General features: G+C 41.4%; 1 protein-coding gene across 2 annotated transcripts in view; it reads left to right on the forward strand.

Annotated features, from left to right (window-relative positions):
• Nucleotides 1–17,998, forward strand: part of slit1a (slit homolog 1a (Drosophila)) — a 92,763-nt gene that overhangs the window by 56,177 nt on the left and 18,588 nt on the right. The window contains exons 9-21 of one of the 2 annotated variants that reach the window (XM_014022040.1): nucleotides 2,587–2,734; nucleotides 6,347–6,418; nucleotides 9,419–9,490; nucleotides 9,583–9,654; nucleotides 9,806–9,949; nucleotides 10,939–11,102; nucleotides 11,874–11,897; nucleotides 14,670–14,814; nucleotides 14,921–14,995; nucleotides 15,079–15,222; nucleotides 15,314–15,457; nucleotides 16,426–16,592; nucleotides 17,544–17,676. In XM_014022040.1, the coding sequence (XP_013877494.1) occupies nucleotides 2,587–2,734; nucleotides 6,347–6,418; nucleotides 9,419–9,490; nucleotides 9,583–9,654; nucleotides 9,806–9,949; nucleotides 10,939–11,102; nucleotides 11,874–11,897; nucleotides 14,670–14,814; nucleotides 14,921–14,995; nucleotides 15,079–15,222; nucleotides 15,314–15,457; nucleotides 16,426–16,592; nucleotides 17,544–17,676 (1,504 nt within the window). The remainder of the gene's footprint in view (nucleotides 1–2,586; nucleotides 2,735–6,346; nucleotides 6,419–9,418; nucleotides 9,491–9,582; nucleotides 9,655–9,805; nucleotides 9,950–10,938; nucleotides 11,103–11,873; nucleotides 11,898–14,669; nucleotides 14,815–14,920; nucleotides 14,996–15,078; nucleotides 15,223–15,313; nucleotides 15,458–16,425; nucleotides 16,593–17,543; nucleotides 17,677–17,998) is intronic. The other variant, XM_014021966.1, reaches the window with a different exon arrangement.

Raw genomic sequence — 17,998 nt, forward strand, 5'->3', positions numbered from 1 at the left:
CCTAGTAGCATGACATTAATTAGGAATAAAGACTTTTGAGTTCTGATGCATTTGTGCGGGGGTCATTATGTTACCACAATGCAGTATCTAGTCATTATTATTATTTATTTATTTRTTTTTGTTTATTTTTTTTGCCAGTACTGAGTATCACATTGGGAGACAGAAAAAATTGTGAACTTTCAATATTCTTAAAAACACTTTTGCAAGTATCAAATCCAGTTAAAAATGGTAACAGAATCAGTGCAAACAACTGCATGTCTTAGCTGCTTAATCAAAACTAATTCAGTATTAAYTTTTAACTCATTAACCTTATGAGAGCTAATAAATTTCTTTTTAGCTATCCAGGCATCAAGTGCTATTTTTTATTATTTAAAATCTGGATAAAACATTTCAACAAAATAAGAGCTTTACTTGCCGACAATGCTCCTGTCGTTCTAGATCAGAATTAATCTAGTTTGTCATAATTGTTCCTGCTTAACGTTCACTCATCTGCCCTCTTTGCTGCCATTGATTTCTWAAGTAAACAAATGTTAGAAGCTACTTATGCCAATTAGAGCACATGGCAGAAAATGAATGACTATGTTTTACAGCTTCAAGGGAATAGGAAATGAAGTAAAAATATTATGCTTAAAATCAGCAGTTGGTAATAAATCACTTTGTAGTTAAATAAAAAAGTCTTTCAGGAAAATTGGAAGGAAATGGCTTCATAAAAAAGGGTGAGGTGAGACGAATGGTGAGAAACAAGTGCTATTATTTTGAAATGATGAGAAATATAAAATGAAGTTAAATGCATTGATTTGTTAGGAAATGGACTAAAGGTAATATGATGCAACAATAGAGAAGTGGAAAATATAAGGAAGCTAAATGGAGTGAGATGGAGCATGCTGATGTGAAAGAGACTTTCTCTGTTTTTTTGTTGTTTTTCTTATAAGTGAAAATGGGACAGGAAAGAGTGGTTGAGATAATGAATGGTAAGGAGATAACGGGGAAGCGGCACTGGGGGAAAATCAAGGTGGAGCGAACATCAAACAGCCTCTCCTCAGGTATRCCTGTCAGGGAGCTGTCATTGTTAAGGCCGCTTCCAGCTGCGCACCGCACTCTCCCTGATCCCAGGCCTGTCAGATGTGCCACGTTGTATCAGACGGAGGGGGTTTTCTCTGCCCGACACCCTGATCCCAAATCTATCAAAGCTCTGCCATCGCAGATCACACGACCTCAGATCACATGGTGCCAGTTTAGACTCARTTTTAAGATCTTGTTTACTGTCTGAGTGCTTAATCTGTCAGAGAAAAAAAAAGATATAATTGATGACTTTTCAACAGATATGTGATGCCTGACCTCAAACATTGCTTATTAAATAAACAGTCCAAGAGTCAGAGTAATAAATGATGTGGTAAGCTATGAGTGTTTGGGCAGTGGAGTTTGAACCGCTGTCACTGATTTTCACCATCATTCACTCGTTCCCTGAACCCCCCTCCTCACCAACCCCACCTCCCGCCCATCCAGTTTTCTCCTGCCAAACGTTTTCCAACACAAGCTGAGCGATAGACGGGAAGGTAATTAAATATTCATGGTTTGAAACTCAGATTAGTAAGGCTGTGTAAATGAGGCCATTTAAAAGTCTGTTTTATTCATTTTAACTGGGTTAGACGATGCCGCGCGCGCAGTGCAGACGCACCGTTCTTCACCGCACCTCTGACAGAGAGCCGCAGCCATTTGAACAGGTATCTGGAGACAGCATGATGAGCCGTGTGCTCGGTATGCAAATGGGGGGAGAAAAAAAAGTTGAAGAGTTGTTAGAACAAATGGGAAGGGTGGGGCGGTGGGGGTGGTTGTAACGCTGAATTTGCAGAATGGCATCAATTCCACCTGGAGAACGCAGAYTCAGGAGAAAAACTTCAGGAAAGATCAATGGGTTTTATTGGGAAGCTCTGSCTTGTCACTCTGCGTTATTCATGTCTTTTCTCCGCTTTCCATGTACTTTGACACTTTGATATGTAACCTAGTTTCTTTCGCACTGATTTTCAAGGATATTACGGCTTTACACTGAAGTTAAGGGTAGGATGTTTCATTTGTTTTTTTTTTAAGGATAAAAAAGAGAAATCCGTGTTAATTTGCAATTTAGCTTTTAAAACACTACAGGTTTGAAGCTGTAATGAGTCATGTAAAGAAAAATTCCATCAATTAATTATTTATTTTCCCATTTTTTCACTTGAAACCAACGAATCCTTCAGAACTCACACTCGGGTAGAAAATACTTTTACTATAGCTGTTTTCACACCTTAACTGTAAGCACTGTAAAAGAGTTTCAGACTGACCTGGAGTCATCTGCACAATGAATCGTGCAAAGCCTACCAAAAGTAAAAATTAAAAACAAGAATTTTGTGAAAAATGTTCAATAGACTGATTTAGTCAAAACAGAGCTCTTCTGGGCTTCAGTGCATTTAGTTTATTAAAGGGAATACCACCATTTCCTGCCTTTTTGTACTGGAAGAACTATTAAAATAAAACGGAAGATCTTTTTTCTTAATTATCAACTCTTAACCTTTTTTATTAACCTGTTTYTTTTTTTCTTTTGATCCTCAGGACATCAGGACACATCCAGTCTGCAGCCGTGCAGCGTTGGTGGAGGCTCTTGTCCCGCCATGTGCACCTGCAGTAACAACATCGTGGACTGCAGAGGGAAAGGACTGACCGCCATCCCAGCCAACCTGCCCGACAACATGGCTGAAATGTGAGCGCCTTCGTTTTGCTCCCAAGGAATGGCAAGAAAAGGGTTCATGGTAGATCTTTAGTAAAAATACAAACTAAGAAGTTATAAAGCAGAGAGGTTTTAAACTAGTTTGTGTTAGAGGGTTTTTTTTTGTTTTACATGTATCAAAGGATATTAGTCTCCTGTAAAAAAAAAAAATCTCTACACAGATTTCAGATTGAGACTCCATGCTCGTAATCGGTTAGAATGCTGTGGACCACATGAGAGTGCTTTGCTAACATCCCTCGCTTTATCAGTCCTCCAACATCTGTCAGGGCATTAACTCTTCACGGCCCACATGCTCTACTGTACTTCCCAGGAATGCATGGCTAAACTTCACAAATAAGTCATTTTACTCTCTTTATCGGGGGGTTTCAAACCACTGTCTCCCTGAAATAGTACGGCGACAGTGATTTGTGTCTGGTGTGAAAAAACGAAGATAGACAGATTCTTTTTTTTCCCTTAAAGCATGTGTGCAGCGAGGAGGACACAGCAAGTTTCTAGGTCTCCTGCTCCCCATGGAGTCTGTTTATAAATACCCAGCCGGTGTCGGAGTCACTGATCCCATGTTCCCCAACAACCCTGACCCATTTCTGCTACACTCATGTGCTAAATTTCATCAAATGATGGTGGGAATCATTTGAATGTAACGTGCACACTGTGGGTTCTCGTCAAGCAGACTGATAAAACAACAAAATGTTGAAATCTACACGAAGGTGTTCATACGTTCTGCGTTCTGATTTTTGAGATGTAAATAATTTGGTTTCTGTGTTTTTAAGGAGATACAGAACCTAAAATATGAAAACACAGCTCTTTCCATGATGCTTTGTTTTAGTTTCAGAGTTTTACAAGTGGGATGTGACGTATATGATTTTTATCTATGATCTGACCTTTAAGTGAGCGTAATGAGTGAACAGGGACACAACTGGGAGATATTTTTTTTTATTATAGACAGTAGATTGTCCCTGCACTGCAGACATTTTAAAATTTCCCCTGCCCTTCAGAGCTAATTGGTGCTAAAACATGCCCTGCTCACGTACTGAACTATGTTCTGAGTCATATTTTACAAGACCAAGGAGAATCTTGTATGGATTCCTCCTGTCTTGCCCAGCAGAACCTCTCCGTTGCATGGTAAACTCCCATGAGGCTTTTACCTTTTCATCCTTTTCTTTTTTTTCTTTTGCTCCTCAGCATTTTCTCTCTGTCTCCTTTCTTTTTTCCCCTGGCTTGCCAAGTCACTGCAGGCGAGTTCATGGGGGTGCACAGACAATAAAAAAGTCAAATGGAAAGCAGTGGGGTGGGGGGTCCGTTCAGTAACTTCATGCAGCAGGTTTGATCTGTGCTTGAAGTTCATTATAAAATCAGTTTCACTTACAGTGTGGCAGGTTGCTGCGTATCACAGCTGGCCTAATGCCTTGCTAATTAGGCACACGGAAACACACACATACATACACACGCTGCTCTCATTATGTATAAATCTGAGAATTAAAACCCCTCTGTTCTACCTCTACTCTAATGAGCGTTGTGTTTATGGCTTTGAGGTTTTGAGCCATTTTTTTTTAAATTCCCTTCTTGTTAACATAAACAAAACCACAGCAGATTATTATGCATCGTAGTCTCTGTCTGTAATGACGAGCCGTGCCGTAAAACTTTCCCTTTGCCTTTTATCTGCGCTGCCACATCTCTGCCATCATTTCTGACTCCTACACGCACTGGTTGAATACCCAAAGGCRTAATGTGTTTCCCCTTTTAATGAAAGCCCTGCTCAGATCCTGATGAAAAGGATGAAAAACATTGATTGGACTGACACAAACACCAGCTCACAGATGCACACACATGCACAATTGTTCAGGCTGACAAACTGGACAGGAACCATTGATTTTTCCATCAGCAGACAACTCTGGCAGATTGTTTCTTTTTTTTAACTCAAGGAAATGGATAGAGGAGCCTCTTTGTTGATTGCAAGGATTAAGTCGCTCGTGCACATTGATCCGCGAGGAGCAACAATGCAAAAGCTAAAATGTTCTTATTATTGCGTGTGGTGCAATAAGGTTTATCTTCGTGTTGGCACACCAGGAGCACCACGGCACGTACATACGCCGACACCGAAACACGTTCGAGCTGCGCGCAGAGCGCCAAGCTGGTTTGGACCAGTTAAGTCAGACTGGTTGATGAGAGAAGGCGCTAAAGCCACTTGGCCCGGCACTCTGCTTGCATGGTGAAGGGCAGAGGAACCACACTGCTGTCACTCCACTGTGAATGCACAAACACACGCAGACGAAAACAGACGGAGAGCGCGTGTCCACCACAGGAATCTGTGGTCTACAATCACTGTTATCCGAGGAATGTCGATTGCGCTCCCATACTGCTCTATAAGTGCAGGCCAGTCCTTTCATGGGGAATGATTCTTGATTGAAAAATTTGGAAGCTGAAAACAGTTAAATGGCTGTGGCTAGYATCTAACAAAACATTTACCCCCCATGATTAGACGTAAACAAGAGGCCTCAGAGGCATGTAGTTATATCTGAAATGCCTCCAAGTGACTAATTAAATCTTGCGGGAAAGCTTCTGTGCCAAAACATCTCATGCTTGAGAAGGTGGTGGCTAAATCTGTTACCAACTTTAAGGAGCTATGCAGTTTTTTAAATATTTCCCATTTTTCCCTGTGGTGACAAATAGCAACTTAATGATATTTAGATGCTGATGTAGCCACTAGCCAACCGCAGTTCGTGCAGGCCCATGGCTTTGGTCTGCAGCCTGTTGCCTTTGCAGGAAGCTGGAGCGGTCGAACAACTAGACAGGCCTGCAKCTGGCTTCCTCTGGGTCTTGCTAAGCCCCAGTAAGGACAGTTTTAAAAGCTGTGAACTGACCTGCAGATAAACAGCCCTCTGCCAGCTACAGCCGGGATTTGTTCTGGGCCCTGAAACWCACATGCATGCCCATGCTAATGGGGTTCAGGGAACTCCGCTTCCCAGGGACCATCTGACACCGATTAGACTCTGTTGCTGCTCAGGTCTAGATGACCGAGTGCATGTTTGTCTGCGTAATAACTCCACGCTTTGACAGTTGTTTTATAGTGAGCTTCGTCAGACTCTTCTGTTGTTAACTTTGCTTCTTCGGCTCACAGGAAAAGGTAAACGCAGAGAAGTCATATTTTACCCCYGCTGCAAAGGTTTCAGTGGATACTCTGCAGACACCCAGAGGAGAGCGGCAACATTCACAAGAACCAGTGAGATCATTATTGATTTCGTGATCTCATATGAGCGCTTAAGTGCTGGAAACTGTAAATGTTAAATCAGGAAGAAATATGACTTTTTGCTGAAGGCCTTAACACCCTCACAGAAGGCAACGCGGAGCTTTTCCCCCTCCTCCAGTCTCGTTTCCACWGCACTTTAGTATTCAGACTGTTTATTGCTTTTGTGGATGTTATGACTCCAACGTGCCTGGCCCGACTACAACCGCGAAAAAGATCTGCGTTAATATAATCAGGCCGATCACTGAGGGGTCAGAGGTGATTACTCAGCTTTGTTGCCATGGAGAACACTATTGTTTGGTTAGCTAATGGTATCACGTCTCCTCTCTTCTCCTCCGCAGACGTCTGGAGCAGAACGGGATTAAGTCTGTTCCTCCTGGAGCCTTCTCTCCCTACAAGAAACTTCGCAGGATGTAAGTACAGCACTACGTTCACCTCAGGGCAAAATAACACAGATGAGAAGAAACTCTGCATGGAAAAAGAAGCTGTGACTTACAGTTACTTTCAAAGAGTGTGCAGTATTTGTTTTGTCTGCCCTTTAGAAACATCGGCTTGTTCTCAGGCTTTAGGTAGAAGGGAAAGCAAGCACTCTACATGTGCATAATAGCAGCTCTCGTTTTTCCACTTTTGCCCACTGGTATTCCCCTGGCTAGGGTTGTGTCCAGTCTGCATGTTGCCAGCAGGGATGATGGTGAAGGGGACAGAGCGAGGGCTGGGATGAGGGTTTCTGGGAGTGAACGGTGACGAGCTGGTGGTTGAGACTGAGCGGTTTCTTGCCTGTTGAGCCAGCTGTCTGCACACCAGTCGGCCAAACCTCCAACACCACTGACCCTGACTCACATGGCGGCGGGGAGATGGAGGGACCGGAAGGTCATGGAGTTTCTCTGCCTTTTCCTAAACGATTCCTCGCCCTTTTCTCATTCAGCTCCAGGGACAGTGTGGAGATGAGATCAGGTGAATGATGAGCAAAAAACTGGCTGAAGCTGCAGGGGAATGTCAGTGGAAACATTCTGACAAGTGTACGAAACTATGACTATAAATGCAGTTAAAAATGTATTTAATGAAGAACACCCAGGTCATTTTAATGTTTTATTTTGGAGGAAAAACCTAAATTCCATGAACCCAACTTTTTTCATTATTTTATTTACATCAGAAATGGCCAGGAGAGGAATGATTGTTTAGTTATTTGTAGGGATGCACGATATATCGGCATTAACATCGGTATCGGCCGACATTGGTCATGTTTTTAGAATATTGGTATCAGCCCAATATGTAAAACTAGGCCGATATGAACGTCCAATATTGATTTCCTACTTTTTAGCTTTGTTTTTCTGTTTTKGGAGGCGAAATGTTTGGTCAAGTTGTATCTGTTTGATCATGATAGTGATATTGATGCTGTGCAGCCAGGAATAACTGAAGTAGGGAGCCATGTCAGAGGTCTGGTCATTTATTTACTGTATCAAAAAAAGACCCAAGTGTGTTTGTGTGTATATGTATATAAAAAATTTGTGGGTTTTTGTAATATCGGTAAATCTCGGTTATCGGCCATAACAGCAATAATTATATCGGATGTCAAAATCGGCTAAAATTTTCATATCGGTGCATCCCTTGTTATTTGTTAAAGCATATTCGCAAACAGAAGAACTGTTGCAGTAAGTTTGAAGATAAGATGCAATAAAATAAAATAATGTAATGAAATACATTAATGTTAGGAAAAGTGTACCGTATGTACTAGYTGAGAAATGAGATGTGGAGATGGTTCACACAGTTTGGTTGTAAAGCCTGACTGGTGATGGAATAAAGGACCGCCAGTAACATTCTGTCCTGCAGAAAGTCTTTAGGCATCAATAAAAGTTGCTAATTTGTTAAATTTATGATAATTCATTTGCTTACAAATAAATAGAACATTTAAAGGGGGAGTATGCTAATTTTATTTTGATCTTTGTATTGTTATAATGCCATTCCCTCATCAAAAACGTTGTTGCTTTGACTCATTCGTGCATGTTTGAGAGATTAACTTTGACGTATATGTGTGAGAGGATGACTGGGCGGTATATTTCCAAGCTGAAATGTTTTGTAAGGTTCTCTGTACTCATTCCAGTTCTTCAYGAAATATACATTCCCAGGTCCAACGTGGGATCATTGTGATTATCTTGAGATGCATCCAACAATATTTTTTCACATTTCAAGTAAAAATGTTGATCTTTTCTTAACCCAGCACAAACTGAGCTGAAGTTTTGTCTAAATCCATCTGTTCCTTCAAACAAACATAACCTGCTACTGATGTTGGAGCTGTGGATTCAACATTTATCAACAACTCTGGGTGACTCTGTGTCTGTGTTGACCCTTGATGTCTCTGTTGATTCAGCTGGACACTCGCTGGTTGGGCCGATCCAGTGTTCGACACCCTTAGTATGCAGTGTGTAGACAGCCACTGTACATTATGATGAATAAGCCCACTCTCCTGTGTCAAAGTCAGCAGATGTTCAGATGTATATCAGTGGTTTTGTGTACATATTGGTTTATTTGTTGCAACACACGGCTTTTTGCACCTTGTGTCTTCTCCCAATAAATGCCAACAATATTGTTTGTGTTTTTCCTCTTGTCTTAGCTTAAATGACCTGTACATGAACCGCCCCCTTTATGCAGGGATTCTGTAAGCCCTCACACACCGACGTATACACAAACACTCCAGTGTCTGAGTTTATAGACACACACCAGTGCATTTGTTGGCCTCCAGTCTTCGCTTTCATTTCCAGGAAACCTCAGTCCTTGCAAGAAGACAAATGGCTACTTATTTAAATGTTACCCCCAAATGAGAAAATATCCCTCTTCTTCACCACATGATGATTTTCCTTCAAAGGTATCCAGTCGACTGGAGTTCAGTCCGCATACTCCATTAAACCTCCTCCTCCATCTGTCTTTTTTCCTCTCTGTCTCACTGTTCTTCATTTACTTTTGCGTTCGCTCATATAGACACACACTACTCCTGGGCACATGGGCTTAGTGGTTATCCTGTGGTGAGAGGCCTGCGGATCCTATTAACATCAGCTATGTTTCGAGGCAGTCTGCCCTTGTTTTGCACTGGATTTCAGCCCTGCGACATATTCTTACTCATTTGAACACACCACAATGGAAGATTGGTTGATAGGCCACAAATAATGCAAGTAAATGTTTTGATTGGCTGCAAGGCTCCCATGAAGAGACACAACATAAAATGGGAAAGATCTGGGAGTCATCTTCATCCTGCCCAAAAACTACATTCGTTTCCTCCTCCCTTGCAAGCAGAGGTCTTGGATCTGTCCTCCCGTGAGGGTAACAACGGGGCTGCAAGTAAAAGTTGGATCAAGCGGGACTTTAAAACTCATAAAACTCTAGGTCAGTGTCTAATATTTTATCCTCCTTCAATGCAGAGACCTGAGCAACAACCAGATCTCAGAGATAGCTCCGGATGCCTTCCAGGGTCTGCGTTCTCTCAACTCCCTGTAAGTTGTCCAGAGCTGATCTCGAGCACAAAACAAAAAAAGCCACTCAGTTGTTGCTTGCTGTTTCTAAAGTCTCTGATGTGATTTCTCAGCGTGCTGTATGGAAATAAAATCACCGATTTGCCCAAGGGGGTGTTTGACGGCCTCTACGCCTTGCAACTGCTGTAAGTGGGAAACTTGTACACTTTGCTGATATTCTCCAGACGTACCGAATACCAGGCATGACTTTCAAATCAGCTTTTCTGGATATATAATAAAATAATTCATAAGGAACTTCTGACAAACTGCCTCCCTGTTTTCCTTCGCTTCTTTTAGGTTGCTGAATGCCAACAAGATTCACTGCGTTCGTGCCAACGCCTTCCAGGATCTGCAGAATCTCTCGCTGTTATCGCTGTATGATAACAAGATCCAAACGCTCGCCAAGGGCACCTTCACGTCACTGCGAGCTATACAGACCCTGTGAGTCAAAAACATGCGCGCAAACACACACAGCTTTACGCACTCTCACACACCTGTGAACAAAATGCATGAGAGTTGTTTACTCAACACATGCTTCAGTTTTTTGTTACATGCATTCTGAGAACATGTTAAACAGGACAATAAATGATCTAAAAATATCAGGTTCTTCAAACAGACTAAGGATTTTTGTCTGCAAGAGTCATGTTCATATAGTTTTTAAAAGGGAACATATCATGCAAAATCTTTTTTTGGCCATTATATTCATTTTTTGTGTACTTGGAGTCTCTAGGAGTGTCTAAAATTTGAGTTTAGTCTCTCCCAGTGCAGCGAAGATATCTTTATATTCTGTTTGGATCATATTTTTCATCCCGTAAGTTTTTCTGTAACATTTTCTGAGCTATTACGTGACAATTTTAAGATGGAACTTGTAAATAAGGTCTGGATTTATCTTTTAATTAATTTGTAAATAAAAAGCTTCTGCACTGCTACATAGTCATACATCTCTGCTATCAAACTAGAATGGACCGCTCTGGAAGCAGGAGGGGTGCGGTGTGTGAAGCAACTCATTTGGATTTAAAGAGACAGGCTCAAAACGAGTTGATCAGAGACACACCTCAGAAAAATGTTGAAAAAGGGGCTTGTGGAGTTACAATAAGGAGAAATTCAAACCAAAGCATTGCAGTTCCACTTTATATAGACCACAACTGAATGATTTAAATGTGAAAAAGAAGGATTTAAAAGCATGAAAGGTCTCCTTTAAGTCCTTTTTCATTTTAAATTAAAAGCATTGTTTATGAAGGCATTTACTATGTAACTGTTAGTTAAATATTTTTGATACCCGCTAAAAATGTGTCTCTTTCCAAATATTTTGTTTAATTAATTTTTAGTAATTGTGACGAAACATTGACGAAACATGTCAAAAAAACCAACTCATCTCATGATTTTTCTTCTGTTTTCTCATTTTCCTTTTCTTCCCAATCTATCCCCAGTCACCTGGCTCAGAACCCGTTTATCTGCGACTGCAACCTGAAGTGGCTGGCAGACTACCTGCGCTCCAACCCGATTGAAACYAGCGGCGCCCGCTGCGCCAGCCCACGCCGTCTGGCAAACAAACGCATCGGACAAATCAAGAGCAAGAAGTTCCGCTGTTCTGGTAGGCTGGTGGCTCTGTGCGTCTCTGAAAGCCTCCTCTGTCTGTTTCTCCGGGGTTTTCTACTTCTCGGACGGGCTTTGTTGTTTTTTTTCTCACCCCTCTATTTTTATCCACTCTTACGTTCCCTTTGTGAAGTTTAAATCCCCATATTCCTCTATCACTTTGTATATTTAATGAGTGAATGATCCAAAAGGTTTTATCGTGTGGTGCTCCTTTGTCAGTACTCGATGCTGAAAAAAGAGGCACTTCTTGTCATTTCCCTCTCCAATTTTCTACTCTACAAGTCTGATTTCACATTTAAACTAGTGAGCTGAGACCATTAAAAGGCTGGTGTAAGGTAGTTTCTGTTCAGTATTCCAAATCTCAAGCGTCCAGCTAACTTCAATGTTCCCATCACCATTCACCGCAGTGTTTATGTCTGGCACTTTTGAGGTTTAGCACTTCTTTATACCCTTGTTTGTTTTGTTAGACCTTGTGACGAAGGGATTCTCTCTTTCTTTTTGTCTTCTTTCCTTCTTTCATGCTTCTTTTTTTTCTTTTTTCCCCTAATGTCACTCTCCCTTAGCAACAGCCAAATATTTGTCCCCACTGTGCTGTATCACTGTCTCCATATTGTCACGAACAGAGACAGTCACTGGCTTCTCTGTTTAATCAACATGTAGTCATTTGCTGTCATATATAAGCGCTATATATGACTGTTCTGATGCATAGCGATGCCACAGCTATGCACATCTGACTGACATCCGTCCCTCTTTGTCTCCTCCATCACAGCCAAAGAGCAGTACGTCATCCCAGGTGAGTGGCTTGTAAATATTCACGTCTCTCGCTGACTGTTTTTTTATTTTCTTTGCATTGAACTGCTGCTATGTCATCATGGCTTCCATTGCTAACGGTTCATTTTCACGTAATTATTACGGGTGCAACAATACATGGATCTGTATCGAACCGTTCAATGCAGTGCTCGGTTCATTTGGATCAARCAATGCAGATTTTTAAAATGTATTTTATCAGCTTGTCTTCTGAAGATGCTTTGTGTCGAAGGATCAGTGGATCTGTGTTTGACTACTCCACCTAGGCTGCATTGTCGAGCGCAGATCCACTGAGAAACTTGCTGTTTCAGCAACATTTAATTTAAAAACTGTACGTTTGAGGTTAAACAAATGTTCATAATTAATTTCAATTGATTACAAGTTAAGAAGGGCATGGACATTTCTCTTTTTTGTGTCGAAAAAATATTGAACCGTGAGACTGAAATATCGAACCAAACCGAATCRTGAATTTTCTGTATCGCTGCACCCCTAGTAATTATATGTTTTTTTAGAGTTTGTGTCATGTGTTAATCGTGTTGATGGTCAGATGAAGTTAGATGAACTTATCTAAAGTAAAACAAATGAAAAGTGCTTAAAAACATTTAAATTTTTAATTATTTTCTTCCCAAATGTCAGGGATTCTTGCTAACATTTTCCATTTGTTTTTTTAAAAAACTGAGATAATTAGTTTCTTTATCCTGGTAATAAGTTAGGAGGAAATGGTTTGCAATAAAGTAAACAYGGAGCATTTACGGGTAATATTAGATTAAATCAGTGCATCACTGATGGTTACTGACGTCCTTATGCACACAGCAGATTGATCCCTAGAGTGACTAAACCTACTATATACATGAAGTTTTATAATTATATAAAGTCATTAGAGCATATGTTTCATCTCAGCGATGTTTTCCTAACAGCATCAGCAGAGAGTACCAAAAGGAAGTTTCTCTTTGCTTTGGCTTTAGCTCAGACACTCCAAGAGAGAAAGACGGGGAGAGAGTGAGAGAAAGACACAGGGGAAGGAAAGCGTGTCCTCTCTATCAGCAAAGCTAAAGAAAATAAAGCCCACCGGAGGACCCAGATTCCTATCGGGGGATGTTTCCGGACCTCTTAACAAGAGCACTTCCAAGGAAACAACTACGAAGAGCAGTGATGTGTGTCAAAGTCTGCGTGTGTGCGTTTCTGGTGCTGTGCATGTTTGTGTGGCTCATTGTGAGCACCGGTATAACTCCATGAGTGTAAAATTAATGTGTCTTTGTGTGCTGCGCTGAGATAAACCTCTGTGCTGGCTTAGACAACAAATGGGAGTACTGTGTTAGCAGAAATGAGATCAAAGCCAAGTGTGATTAATGAGGATTTCACCCTTGCAGAATGATAACAATAAAAGCCTCCACAGTTTACACAGTCATGCACTAAAACACACACAGTCCCTGGCACCACAGGAACTCCACAACACATTGATAATTACGAGGCAAGCTGCAGGGAATTATGAGAACTCCTACAACTCCAGCGATGAGTCATTTCTCGTCTCGGAGAGAGGGGAAAACCTCGTCCTTCTGCTCTCTGTTTTCTGCACTTTCGTGCAAATGCACTGAGAGTAAAAGTGTCGCCGCCACGCATTGGTGACGACAGCGATGACTCAGGCTCACAAAGTCTCCCTCGGCTCCTCTGCATCCTGAAGATCAAAGCACTTTCCTCGCACTTTCCTTCCTTCCTGTATAGCAGGAAATGCCCTTTTCTGTCGTCTGGACGAAACACGGGAAAGTTTCTCAATGACCTGCGTCACTGTGTGTGTCTGCGACCTCCGCAGAACCGCTCTGAGGAGTGACACTGCTTCAGAAAGTCACTGTAAATGTGGCTGTTTGATTATAGATTTGAATAAAGTCAGGGATGAGGAATGCGGCTGTAAATTTTGAGTGATGCTTCTTTCTTTGAACCGATATATTTGATGCTCAGGCCGCATTTTTGTGTCCTGGTTGTTTGAGGTTTTCCTCTTCATAAATGTGGTCTGGGTGCCCCGCTGTGTCCCRCTGATGTCATCGTCTTCCAACTCCAGGCTCGGTGGTTTCGCCGCTGTAGAAGAGCGAGACACAAAACGAACAGAACTGAGGGCCGTACCCTCTAAGTGAAACATTCGCGCGCGCACACAAACACCGAGACACAATGCGTAGCTGCGGGGACACGGGCACATGGTTCGGAGCAGATCCCAGCGCTGTTCCATTATTGAGCAGCCATGATGTAACTGCCAGCACACTTTTTGGCACGTAACGTCTATTCATAGGCAAGAGGAGGTGCAGGAAAAGCATCCCACGCTCCCCAGGCTCGTTCTTGCTCTTTGTCAATTYCCCGTGCCTCCCCTCAACTTCCTGTTTCTCTCTCATCCGTCTCGTCTTTCCTGGATTCTCTTTGCTCTCCTTCCTTTTAACTCCACCTGTCTGCTCGTGTTTCCTGCACACCTTTCATCCGCCTTTTCTCCACTGTCCACTCTCAAGTGCTCTGCCTCACTGAATCTGACTGTTCCAATCCTCTTTCTTTCCACCCCATGGCTCTTACTTTTTTACCTTTTCTGATATGTTCACCTTTACCAGTTCATCTTATTCTGTCCTGCAGTGGGAGCGCTACAGGATGTCTTTAGGAGGTCAAAGATGATGAAAAGAATTGTTCTGTTAGAGAGAAAGTCAAGCCAGTTAAAGGCTTTGGTTGGTTTAGGAGTTTGTTAATTAGAAAAGTGTTTATTTGTTTGATTTTTTTTTTTCAGGTACTGAGGACACCCGTCTGAATAATGCCTGCAACACGGATCCAGTTTGTCCTCCCAAGTGTCGCTGTGAGTCAAATGTGGTTGACTGCTCCAACCTGAAGCTCACCAAGATCCCCGAACACATCCCTTCTTCCACAGCTGAACTGTAAGGAAACTGAGAAAATATCCATTAATATTATGAAAATAAAAGTAACGACAGCTGCAAGTTTAAAAATGGTTTGCCTTCACTTATTTTATTTTATTTTGTTTAGCCGCCTTAACAACAATGAGATCACAAGTCTGGAGGCAACTGGAATCTTTAAGAACCTTTCCCAGCTGAAGAAAATGTGAGTGATCGTTTTTAACGCTAACTTCAAACAGATATATTCTTATATGTACTTAGTTGTGCTTTTTATTTTCTTATTTACAGTAACCTCAGCAACAACAAGCTTACGGAGATTGAAGACGGGTCGTTTGAAGGTGCGTCGTCCGTCATCGAGCTTCATCTCACAGCCAATCAAATGGACTCGGTGCGGAGCGGGATGTTTCGAGGACTGGAGGGGCTGCGAATGCTGTGAGTGATGCTCAAACCTTTTAAAGCTCAAAAAATACATGGAAATAATTCAGATTTTTACTGAGAGCGTTGTATTTCTTCCCTTTTTTAGGATGTTAAGGAACAACAAGATCAGCTGTGTCCACAACGACAGTTTCACAGGCCTTCATAATGTCCGTTTGCTCTCTCTGTACGACAACCAGCTGACCACGATCACTCCCGGAGCCTTCGACACGCTGCAGACTCTCTCCACTCTGTAAGACACAGGAACTTACCAACTTTTAATCTTTTTTATTAGCTGTCATTTTGTGAATGCTAATAAAACATTCACATTAATAAGAGCCATTTTTCTTTTGTATGTTTTTTGGCGCTTATCTTGTTCCACAATTTTTGTGCTATTTTCCACAATTTATATATCAAAMCGTTCAGCTGTTATTTCAGCAACTTTTTTAGTTGTTTTAGCTTTTTTGGTCACATTTTTCTAACTGAAAATGAATTGAGTTGTCGTCAACATTCTAAAAACCCTTCAAAGTGTTTATAAATCTTTACTTCACTTTACACTTTTTATTTTGGTTCTGCTATTTTCAGTCTTTTTTAGCTTCTTTTTTATCATTTTAGTTTTATTTGCTATTTCAGTTACCTTTCTGCACCTTTCTGCTACTCTTCTTGTAATTGAAACTTTTCTGTGCATCTTTCTGCCTTTTTATGCTAAATTAAGCAGTTTTYTGCCCTTTAAGCTACTTTTAAGTTGATTTCAACTAATTTACATATTTGTTCTAATTTCACCTTTTTGTGATCATTTCAGCTCTTTACTGCTTAATTCAGCCAACATATGCTGTTTATGCTTCTTTGTGCTGATTTAGGCTAGTTCAGCTTCTTTTTAGCTATTTTATCACAAATTGCAACTTCTTTGTAGTTATTTTCTGACAATGTAAGTTGTTTTATTGTCCTGTTATTAGATCCAACTTGTTTCTGCTACTTTTAGCAACATTTCTGCTCTGTTCAGCTTTTTTAATGCATTTGTGTTATTTTTCACTATTTTTACTTTTTTTCAGCAGACGACAGCTGTTCAATTAAACTCACATTAATATTTTGCAACTTTTTCAGCTTATTCAGCAGTTTTCTGCAAAAATCTTTCAGCATTAAGCATTCACACTGTATTTTTTTTGCAGGAGATGCAAATTCTTGTTGCTCTTACCTCTTGTTTTGCTTGCTTTCTTCCAGCAACCTCTTGGCCAACTCCTTTAACTGTGACTGCCGGCTGGCCTGGCTCGGCGATTGGCTGAGGAGTAGGAAGATTGTGACGGGTAACCCTCGCTGCCAGCGTCCAGCCTTCCTGAAGGAGATCCCTCTTCAGGACGTAGCTCTGCCTGATTTTCGCTGTGAGGACGGTGGGTGTCGTATTTTTTTTTTTTTTTGGAGTCGTCTTTCATTTTGTTTCTTGAATTTCAAGCTACAGTTTTGTTGAATCTTCTCCTCTGAATGAAGTTACTCATCTCCTTGAAAGGAGATAAGCCGTGTCAATATGCTAGATTACAATCCAACTCCTGTGTGTGCCTGACAAAGACTTCAGCGTTTCTCTACACTGTGCAATACGCTGTGAACAAAAGCTGACGAAAGTGTCTGAGATCATCTTAAATAATGGCCGCTATTGTGTGACTCTTTTGTTTACGGAACAGATTGCTTTTCAGCAGTTTCTAAGCTGCTGGTCGATTGTGGGCTGAGCGAAGCTCCAATATTGAGCTGTTTGTCTTATTGACGAGTCAGCCTATTTGCACCTGAATGACTGTTAGACTTGTCTTTGGGCCCGAGGCAGCCTCCATTCTTTGCTCTTGCTGGTCGATATTACATTAGGGAGGCCTCTCTACCCTCTGTTTTGTTTTACTTTTCACATTTCTCACTTCCTTTCAAAGCGTTACCAGCTTGAAAGATTGTGATTTTTTTTTTTTTTTTGCAGTGCTGTCTTGGTTTGCAGTTATTCCAGCACCATGTATATTTCTTTGTCAAATAATGATGCAGCCATAAAAGATGAGGGATCAACAGAACGTTTTCAGTCAGGATTGTTAGCACACAGTAGCCTCGTAGTTAAGGTGCATTGAAGGACTGGAGAAGAATACATTTAAAATCTGATTTTTGAGTCAGTCGAGCTGAAAATTGTCTACTTCCAGTCATCTGCCAAGCAATCAGTGCCTCTTTAATTACTGTTTATTGGAGCACAATGCAAAACTCGCTGCACCTTAAAAGGCAATTTTATATCTTGTGTGAGGTATTACTCTTGTTTGCCGTGTATTATTTTTTATAACTAATTAGACTCTTCTCATGTTTTGTTTTATTTTTCCCAGGCCACGAGGAGTCGACCTGTATTCCTCGTCCCCAGTGTCCCAGCGAGTGCACTTGCCTGGAGACAGTGGTGCGCTGCAGTAACAAGCACCTCCAAACACTACCCAAAGGCATCCCCCGAAATGTCACAGAGCTGTAAGTCTCCTGCTGTTATTTGTGCCAATCCCTTTTCATCAGTTTGACTTTTAYGTTTTATAAATCTCATTTCTTGGTTAAAAGCGGATGGAGAATTTTTAAAGAGTAACATTAAGTGTGCATGCTTTAAAGAACCGGAGAAAGCATCTCATCACATGGATTTGAAGAAAGGAGTCGATAAACCTCACAGTTATTCTCCCAGACGTTCTTCTTATTCTAGTCCTTGCTGCCTTTAGGGCACTGATGTCACTCTCACACTCAGGGCCAAGGATGTGCACGTGTGTGTGTGTGCGTGTGCGTGCGTGTGTGTGCGCGCGCGCGT

The sequence above is a fragment of the Austrofundulus limnaeus genome, unplaced genomic scaffold (genome assembly GCF_001266775.1).
Source record: "Austrofundulus limnaeus strain Quisiro unplaced genomic scaffold, Austrofundulus_limnaeus-1.0 Scaffold0, whole genome shotgun sequence".
Taxonomy (NCBI): domain Eukaryota; kingdom Metazoa; phylum Chordata; class Actinopteri; order Cyprinodontiformes; family Rivulidae; genus Austrofundulus; species Austrofundulus limnaeus.